The sequence below is a fragment of the Austrofundulus limnaeus genome, unplaced genomic scaffold (assembly GCF_001266775.1).
Source record: "Austrofundulus limnaeus strain Quisiro unplaced genomic scaffold, Austrofundulus_limnaeus-1.0 Scaffold142, whole genome shotgun sequence".
NCBI classification, from domain to species: domain Eukaryota; kingdom Metazoa; phylum Chordata; class Actinopteri; order Cyprinodontiformes; family Rivulidae; genus Austrofundulus; species Austrofundulus limnaeus.
This window is the reverse complement of record NW_013952544.1, coordinates 619,018-629,454: the sequence shown is the minus strand read 5'-3', so window position 1 is coordinate 629,454 and position 10,437 is coordinate 619,018. Positions and strand designations below refer to the sequence as shown.

The window sequence follows — 10,437 nt, the reverse complement described above, 5'->3', positions numbered from 1 at the left end:
CAGCAGACGGTTAAGTTTCACTTTCACTTTGCTCTGTTACTGCCGAGAGCCTGCAGGAGTCATGGGCGAGGTATGTGGGGAGGGGGGCGCTCTGCCATGAGGAAGTTTGGCATAAAGACACGTCCCAGAGGCGTTTCTGGTATCAAAAGGCATTTCTGGTCCCCACCTGTTGTTTTGCTCCTCAGCATGGCTTCCTAAAAACGCTGCAGGATTTCTCAGACATGCATGAATGAGTCAGAGCAAGGCTTTGCGCATGTTTTTTATGAGAGTATAACATTATAACATGATATAAAACTCAAAACAGTTGATTTTACATGATATTGCCCCTTTAAATGAAAGAAACAAAAATGGGAAATGGCCCTAATGTATGACTCAAAGCCTATGTGACTCCTAGATATTTTACCTTGGATTTGGCTACCGGGCAAAAAGAGGCAGTTTGACAGATTTTAGGATGAAGGTGACTGGGGGTTATTAGTCTCTGTCTTACTAGTGTTTAAAACCAAAAAGTTATCTCATGACACATTTTCTGCAACATATTTTGCGTTAATTTGATTCAGATGTTTCTGTCTGATCTCACACACACACACACACACACACACACACACACACACACACACACACACACGGGCAGCCATTTGAACACGGATCTTAAAGGAATCAGACAGATTGCGTTACATAAATAAAAAAAATAACAGCTTCATCCAAGCATTACTTCCCTGCAGTCTGACATACGGTAATTAGCAGCTGTGATTTTACTTCCTGCTTTAAATAGAAACAAAACAGTATCAGAGACAAATGAACCTTTAAAACTGTATGAAAGTGTTTGAGATGAAGCTTGTGCTSTTTGAATATAAGCACTTAAAGACATTATAAAAAAACTGTCAGAGTAAATGTACTTAAATAACATTTGTGAATCATCACATGAATCATTTTTTTCTTTAATTGATGCCAACTACTAACTAAACAGCAAAGAGATTTTTATTTAGAACATCTCTTTAAATCTCTCATTCTGTCACTTATTACTGTTTTTTTTACGCAACTAAAACACACATGGTATGTTTATCATAACTGTTGCCATGGCACGACATAATGAGAAAAAGCACCTTATTTTAATTTACAAACTTTTCAAAAATTTTATTTATATTTAGCCATTTATTCATTTAATTTAAAAACAAAGCAAATTCACATGCAAAAAATACATATCAAATAAAATGAAGGCAGCAAAAAGAAGAAATAGAACAAACTTGCAGGTACGGTGTACACTTGGTGTTACTTTAGCAGGAATGTTTGACTGAAAACCAAAGAAATACAGTATATACATACATTATATACAAAGTTTATGTAAGGTTGTGCAGGCAGAATGACCCAGGGCGCAGGCAGTTTCAAAAAGGCAAAAATAAGTTCTTTAATTGTAACAAAAAAGGCTGGCAAGGCAGCTCAAAACTCACAGAATCCACTGGCTGGTAAGCACAATGCAATGAACGGACGAACACTGAAGACAGGACACAGAATATAAAGGCAAACTAATTAAGGACAACAAGAAACACCTGGAAGAGACAAGAGGAAACAGGTGAGCAGAGGCGGGGCTGGAGCAGGGGAACACTGAAACACTAGAAAACTAAAAATGAACACAAATCATGACAGTTTAGGCTTGCTGTCACTGTCGCTACGTCACATACAATGTTTCGTGCAAAAAGAAAAAAAAACACGAGGCGTGTGGGACATTTCTGCGTAGTTTTTTAATATCACTTTCAGTTTTGTGCAGACTGCATATGGAGTCCTGTCTTCTGCTTAAACACTGACTTTCTTTCACAGTAATCTTTTTTTTTTGACTGTGTTGTTTCCCATTCAACCAGCATTATRAGATTTCCTTTTGGCTGTGGGGGAAACGATCAGGTGATGTGTGTGGAGGATTAGAAAAATGTTTGAAGAAAAGTGTTTTACTTGTTAGCGCGATAGATAAACGGGGGGGTTTTCGTCTGTCTTTGGGTGGTCGGCTCCTTTTTCCATTTTGTTGTGTAAATTAAAGAGGAGATGTAAAAGGGCTTTACAAAGATAAGAGACACAGTTACAGTTTGGGATATTTTATTTTTACATTGGATGAATAAATCATTCTGAACTTGATGCATTTAGTATATAGCACTAACAGTTTTAGCTCTTTATCAAAATATGGACTATAAAGTCAAACAATGAATATTTTCTCCTTAAAGAAGCTAAATCMTCTCCTTTAAATGCTTTGGATCACCAATAAACTGGTTGGTAATGGATGGTATTGACCTAAGGTCAGACAGTCCTGATGATGTAGGATCCTTAAAAAGCTCCAACACACAAACTTGTCTTTTTGTTGCTTCTTTTAGGTTTTGTACGGTGACGTGTTCTAGCAGGTATTTAGTCAGTTTTCTTCAGCAAAGCACCTTTTTGCTTGGTAGGTGATACTAACATTTGGATGGKGCCGTTTCATCCTCGTTCCAACTTTTTGTACCTAATCAATCTTCAGCTGTGACAGATTATATTGGAAAGCTTCCATAGTATTAGTTTCTTTGACAGTATTTGTGTTGAAGTATGCATGCATCATTTTAAAGAACCAGGTACTTGGTTTTAGACTTTGGTTAAAGCTATAAATTGCTTAAAGGGATCCCTGATTAGTTGTACCATTAGACTTTATTTGATAAACATATATTTTAACTGCAAAATAAAGACTGTAAAAATACTGTAGGCTGTTTAGTTTTGTAAATTTTTAAAAAATATATTTTAACACGGACGGAGCCATTTTATTTACACACAAAGCATTCTGGGTAAATGATGACGTGGATAGGTCCTCGGTGTGAGTGAGCTATATCCACCCTGAAGGTTAATCTTGGACAATATCTGATGATCGACTCTTTTAAATGAAACCAGAGAGCGTTGACAGAGAGGAGAAGGTAGAAATGACTCAGCCTGGAACTGAAAATATGGATGGAGGACAACAGAGCTGCTTCATGGAAGAAGAACCTCAGATTAGCCTGTTAGCTTTAGCGTTAGCCCCAACGCTATATTGCCTTATATGTATTACCTCAGCGCCAGCGTGACAAACAAGCTAAACTGAGGTCCTCCATCCATATTTTCAGTTGCAGGCTGAGTCATTTTTGCGTTCCCCTCTCTGTCATGTGGATGGAGGACCTCAGTGATGAGAGAATTTGTAGCACTGAGCTAATACATATATATGGTGATAGCGTTGTGGCTAACGCTAAAGCTATCAGGCTAAGCTGAGGTTCTTCTTCCATGAAGCAGCTCTGTTGTCCTCCATCCATATTTTCAGTTCCAGGCTGAGTCATTTCTACCTTCTCCTCTCTGTCAACGCTCTCTGGTTTCATTYAAAAGAGTCGATCRTCAGATATTGTCCAAGATTAACCTTCAGGATGGATATAACTCGCTAGCAGCCTCGCACCAAGGACCTATCCACATCGTTTACCCAGAATGCTTTGTGTGTAAATAAAATGGCTCCGTCCGTGTATATATTTTWAAACTTTTAGTTTAAAAATTATAAAAACTAAACAGCCTACAGTATTTTTACAGTCTTAATTTTACAATTAAAATATATGTTTATCAAATAAAGTCTAATGTTACAACTAATCATGGATCCCTTTAAATATCCTGAATGCCATTTCTCATCAACATTTATTGGCACAAGTTAAGCAACAACTGGGTATAGCTTCATTATTACGCTTTCCTGACCAGATGCACTGCTGGTTCTTTGATAAATGGTCTTTTTCTGAACCACAAAACATACAGAAAGAAATACTTTACTATAACACTCAGCACCATGTAATACTTGGGTTTTGTCCAAATCTTACTTGAGTTCAATAATCAGAGCCACTGGTGTTGATGTCAGAACTTGACTGTATACAGAGGGCAAACTTCCAGTTTGAGCTCACCTGGAAGAACTGATCCAACGCCCTGCCCAGGCTTGTTTCACGTTACCATAACAGTCTCTCAAGCTGCAGTGTACTGACAATATACTGTATTCTGCAGCCAGATCTCAAACCCTTCAATTTATGTGCACACATGTTGTTGCGATCGGAGATATGGTGTCTTTGGTTTGTTTGGGTTTGTGAGATGACTTTGTTTTGTCTGTTTTGCAGATGCAGGCGTTATGGTGGCGGCGCTGAACTTTTAACAGGATTTTTGTTTTCTTATCTCATTGTAGAAAACGTATGCACAAGGTCTCAGACTGATACTTACCCCTCTGTCACCATAACTTCTTTTTTCTATTAATTGCTTGGCGCAGGGCTGCATGGTGGCGCAGGTGGTTAGAGCTGTTCTTGCAGCAAGATGATCACAGGTTCCGTCCTCAGCGTTGGAAGGCTTTGTTTGGTTTTTATGTTTCATACATTCCCACACCAGGAGGACTTTATGCAGATTGAAATATGCAGAACATTTGCCTCAAGGCTGGGGACTTAATTGTTGAAATATTTCATAAGAAATGCTTTTATACTGATTTTACACTGCAAAAACTGTCCATCTTACCAAGTTTTAAAATCATATATCAGCCAAAAAGTCTTTTTGATCTTGTTTTGAGACTGATTTACTAAACAAGAACTGATTGTGTAAGAATAATCATCTTGTTTTCAGAATGTGWAAGATTATTTGTCTTGTTAGCCTGAAAATTTGACTCAAATTAAGTCCAAAATTTCTGCCAATGGAGTAAGAAAATTTTACTTGGTAAGTTTCTTGAAATACGAAAAAATTGAGTCAAATCAATGATTTACACAATCAGTTCTTGTTTAGTAAATCAGTCTCAAAACAAGATCAAAAAGACCTTTTGGCTGAGGATATGCTTTTAAAACTTGGTTAGGTGGACATTTTTTTGCAGTGTATTATTTCACAATGTCAACATGTTGCATAAACCGTTTATCTTGACACAGCAGGTAACTTTTATAACAAGTTAAAATTTGTTTAAAGCTAAAACAATTAGGTTTTGTTCTTTGAGGATAAATTAGAAACTAGGGAAACTGAATAGACTTGGTAAAATTCTCAGAAAAACTCATTTTTTAAATTGAAACAATCCAAAATCAGTTGCTTTGCACACAATACAGAACATTTTTCACCCTCCTCTCTTTCTATCCTCTTTCTGCTCTTACTGCTTTTGATACAATTTGTTTCTCCTCCCATCTCCCTGTTCTTTTCTTTAATTTTCCCTCTCTTTCTCTTCCTCTGGCCTCCTCTGCCTCTCTCTCTCATCGTCCAGAAGAAAAGGCTGGTGCATTCCAAAGGCCTGGAGACCGTTCCCTTCTTTCAGGCGCTGGCCCACAGAATGACAGAGCAATTAGAATAAGAATGGCTGCCCGTTCACCCCAGTGCCCCGGTGCCGAGCCGGAGGCAGCGAGGGAGGGCGATGTGGAGAGGAGGAGAGGAACCCTGGGGGTCCCGTGCACACTCTGCGCTCCCATTGGCCCATGCCGCTCCCTCTGTTTTTACACCGCCGCCGTCAGCTACGCTCTCGAGTTTGCTTTACACATTCTGGAGCACAAACTCATGCTCATGCACGCGTAAATGCGGGTCCAGAGCTCGCACATGGGCGCCGGTTCACAGGAGTCTGCACGCCGTCAGGAGAAACAGAGGCAGCGCGAGCGTTTCCAGGGGGGCCTGGGGGCTGTGTGAGTACAGATCTGGCCTCACTTTGTTGGATCCATCAGATTTATTTCTGTCAGATTCATTAAGATCAACTGGAATTCAGTTTTTTTTTCTCGTGCAAACTCTAAGTTAAAACATGACCTAATGCTGTCACCACCCACTTGTAGCTAAACTGTAAACTCTTAACTATGTAGCTSTTAAAGTTTAACAGCAGTTTGTTTTTTTTTTAACTTCAGCTCCTCAGCAACTTGTTTGTGGCATCAGATTATAAACGTATCAAATGAACTGGTGCTTATTTTCATGTTTGAACAGATTTATTGTAGGTTTATGGAGGAATATGACACATTTTAGATCCTTCTACTCACACACGACTCACAGATTGCTGAATGAGACGCCCTGTGGCTGCGGGTTATTGCGGTCAAACAGGAGTGGCCTTCTTATCTCAACTAAAGTAAAGCTGTCACGGTTATAAAATGCTTGTTAAAAAGTTTTTTGCTTCTTATTTTTTCCTTCTAATGCAGTATAAATGATCATTGAATCACTTTTAGAACTGTTTTTCAKGCCAGTGTTTGAAACTAAGATCATTTTGTGTTGAAAAATGATTTATAGATTTTATGGTTAAACCTTGAAAATAACTTTATTCACACTTTCATGATCTGTCAGTGCTCACACTGAATTTGAGGTCAGTTTTTGTTAAATCACCTGAAAGCCATTTGTTGTGTTTTGGTCAGATGGCTGGTCTCTGTTAATACAGTATTTGAGAGAAAAGTTGCTATTACTTAAGTAAAAACACACAATGACAAATAAAGTTTCTTATCCAGGCAGGCTCAGAAGTGTGATCCCCCTGTAGTTGGAACACACTCTCCGGTCCCCCTTTTTAAATAAGGGGACCACCACCCCAGTCTGTCAATCCAGGGGAACTGTCCCCATCATCTACGCAATATTGTACAGTTGCGTCACCGAACACAACTGGTAAAGTCTATTCAGGGGTCCTGAAGAGGAAGGTCTGTTTCATAGTTGAATCTTGGATTCAGGAAGAGCAGTGTGGCTTTCGTCCTGGTTGTAGAACAGTGGACCAGCTCCACACCCTCAGCAGGGTCCTGGAGGGTGCATGGGAGTTCGCCCAACCAGTCTACATGTATTTTGTGGACTTGGAGAAGGGACAATGTTCCTTGGGGAGTCCTGTGGGGGGTACTCCGGGAGTATGGGGTACCAAGCCCTTTGACATGGGCTGTTAGGTCCCTGTATGACCGGTGCCAGAGCTTGGTTTGCATTATCGGTAGTAAGTCGAACTTGTTTCCAGTGAGAGTTGGACTCAGCCAAGGYTGCCCTTTGTCACAGATTCTGTTCATTACTTTTATGGACAGAATTTCTAGGCACAGCCAAGGTGTTCAGAGGATCCTTTTTGGTGACCTTAGGATCACATCTCTGCTTTTTGTGGATGATGTGGTCATATTGGCTTCATCAGATCGTGATCTCTAGTTCTCACTGGAGCGGTTCACAGCTGAGTGTGAAGCGGCCAGGATGAGGATCAGTAGTCCGAGACCATGGTCTTGAGCCGGAAAAGGGTAGGGTGCTGCCTACAGATCAGGGAGGAAGTCCTGCCCCAAGTGGAGGAGTTTAAGTGTCTCAGGGTCTTGTTCACAAATGAGGGAAGAATGGAGCAGGAGGTGGACAGGCGGATTGATGCTGCATCTGCAGTGATGCGGGTGCTGTACCGGTCTGTCGTGGTGAAGCGGGAAATGAGCCTGAAGGTGAAGCTCTCGGTTTAACAGTCGGTCTACGTTCCTACCATCATCTATGGTCACGAGCTTTGKGTAGTGACCRRAAGAAWGAGAKCACRGATMCAAGCRGCTGAAATGAGTTTCCTCYGCRGGGTGTCTGGGCTCTCCCTTAGAGATAGGCTGAGAAGCTCAGTCATCCAGGAGGGACTCAGAGTAGAGCCGCTGCTCCTCCACGTCAGCGGAGCCAGTTGAGGTGGCTCATCTGGTTAGGATACGCTGGAGGGACTATGTTTCTCAGCTGGCCTGGGAACGCCTTGGGATTCCCCCAGAGGAGCTGGTCCAAGTGGCTGGGGAGAGGGAAGTCTGGGTCTCTCTGCTGAGGCTGCTGCCCCCGAGACCAGATCTTGGATAAGTGGAAGAAAATGGATGGATGGATGGATGGATGGAGTTTCTTATCCTTTTTATTTATTCATATTAATTTGTGTTCTGCAGCCAGAAAGATGTCCCGGTGTCCAAACATCCAACTGTCCTCCATGACTCGGTGCCTGAGCCTCCTCATGCTGGGTGAGTACAGTTCAGAGAACTTTTATGAAATTTCACTTCGTTAATCTCACCAAATAAAACTTGCAAATGAACCGAGACAGGACTGTGATGTGATTGGAATGACTCATTCGACTAAAAGATAAATTTGGATCTGCCCTTTTTAGATGTGAATAAGCAAGACTGTTTTTATGTTTTTAAGTAAAAAGACCACATAAAATTAGTCTTTCAAAATTAAAATTTTAATTTTGCATTTTTTCCCTTTAATGCAGACACTTCATGCTTTTTCTAAATATGGTTTTACCAAGTTATAAACAGAGGGATGGATTTTCTGTCCACTTTTAACCAGAAGTTTCAGTTTTCCACCGAAGCATGATGACACATTTACACCTGCTGTTTGCTTTGGACAGTCGCTGCACAGTTTCAGCTCTCTAAGAGCAGGAACACCTTCATCTAACGGACGGTTTTAAGCATCTCGTGGTCAATGAAGCTTAGGTTGATCAGGATTTAGAAACTCCCAGAATCTGGGGTATTTGTGGAATGTGAAGTAAAGGATGGAGTGACGGCAGGAATAGTGGATCACGGATGGAACAGGTCCATGCAGGGTCAATAAATGAGTGTGACCAGCATGTGATTAAAAAAATGCAAATTGTTACATTTTGTCAGTTTATGTCTTTGTTTCAAGTTAGTGATTAGTTGCTGTATTTTTACCCACATGTGGGTAAAAATACAGCAACTAATCACTAATACCCAATAGGGTAGCATAAGTCAGCTGCTGATCATCATGGTAACAGGCTATAATTATGTGTCAGAAACTGGGATTTGTGATTATAATGAGGCTGAGTTGGCTGGAAGCCATCAGTACATGTCAGAGAACAGAAGTAAGAATAAATCGATGAAAATACCCAGGTTGTAAAAAGTACACTGATTTCATTTGAAAGTTAATATAATATTTTGTAATTATTTTGTATTTAGAGAACAAAATCTGATCTAAATGATGCAGTGTCACCAAATTTAAAGCTTCCCTTAAGAATGGACGTGTACAAACTAGAGAGTGGATAAAGAAAGAGTGAAATACTTGAAAATAAAGGCGGGTGATCATGTAATTTCATCTATATGTCTGTCTGTTAGCAAAATATCTCATGAAGCATGGAACAGAGTTTATTGAAACGCTCTTAAAGTAATCACTGGATATAAATTTACAAGTATTTAACTTTTGAAGGTAACCAGATTCAAGATGGCTGCTGCAGATAATGAATCTTATCAAAAACCAAAATGTCTACAACTCAGTCATTTTTATAGAAACTGAGCAGAAATCTGGTGAGGTAGTAGATGAGGGTCACCCCCATCACTTAGTTGAAACATAAACAGATCACTTGAGATATTGATTTAAAACTTTGGTGTTAACTGTTGGAGACAACCCTGTTTGTCTGTTAGCAAAATATCTAATGAAACAACAAACATATTTTAATGAAAATCTCAAAAATTAATTATTAGAGGTGACAATAAAACTCTTTCATTTTTGGAGTCAACATGATTGAAGAAGGCCATCGCAGTCAATATTATGAAACACAAATATGTCTATAAATCAGTCATTTTTACAACTATTCAGCTAAGATTTTGCATGATCGTTGCTGAGACTAATCTCCATCACATATTCTGAGAACAAATTAAATATGTGGGAATTTCTTTTAAACTCGGGCATGCAAGATGATACAGTTGATGTKTATTCCTTAAAAACGCTACTTTCATTAAGCTGCAAGAAGGTTTAGCAATTTGAATACCCAGTTTACATTTCTTACATTGTCAACTTCAAATATGTGTATATACAGGGTGTATCAGAAAAAATGATACTTTCAGAAAAATCGCGATAAAATTAACATACGTAGATAATAATTTTGAAAATGTGAGCATAACATTTGGTAGAGGGGATCCTTCTGCTTCGAATGACACCAAAATCTTAGTTAACGCTTCACGCTCCAGTGAGCTGGGACARTTGGAAATTTACAAAATTCATGTCCTTTGTGCAAGGAAATGTGAGGGTTAAAATAYGATCTGTCACATAAAATTAAAAGCTTAGATGGTGTTTTACACGCATGCCAAGRCATTTTTAAAATAATTAACCTTTTCCTGTTCTAACGTTGAAACAAAAATCTCATTTTTGAGTAGATTATAACCAAGTGTCCTGATGCATCTCAGTAATCCAGGTAAAAAATCAAAAAGAAAAAAATTGTATAGGTCCTCTGGACGGTTCTTCTCTAATGAAACGTTTCGTCTCTTCTCCAAGAGACTTCTTCAGTCTGAGAGTTTCAGGCAAAATTCAGACTTTTAAGCCCAGCCTCCGTGTGACTGATACTCACATCACATGGCTATCGTTGACACCTAATTAACACTTATTGTTAACAGGGGGTGGAGTGATACTGGCAATGACAGCACTGTAGGAGGGGGACAACTGAAAACAGAGGCCCCCACCTCTGTTTAATTCTGGCCATTAGACGTAGCTCGTCTGTGTTGGGACATTCTTTTGAACAGTGGTTGCTTTGTTTCCCTGATGTATAAC

General features: G+C 39.6%; 1 protein-coding gene across 1 annotated transcript in view; it reads left to right on the top strand.

Annotated features, from left to right (window-relative positions):
- The window catches only part of lamb2l (laminin, beta 2-like), a gene marked incomplete in the record, with an annotated part of 76,721 nt that overhangs the window by 11,628 nt on the left and 54,656 nt on the right, over positions 1-10,437 (top strand). The window contains 1 exon segment of the mRNA XM_014016281.1: positions 7,830-7,901. Coding sequence (XP_013871735.1) covers positions 7,830-7,901 — 72 coding nt within the window.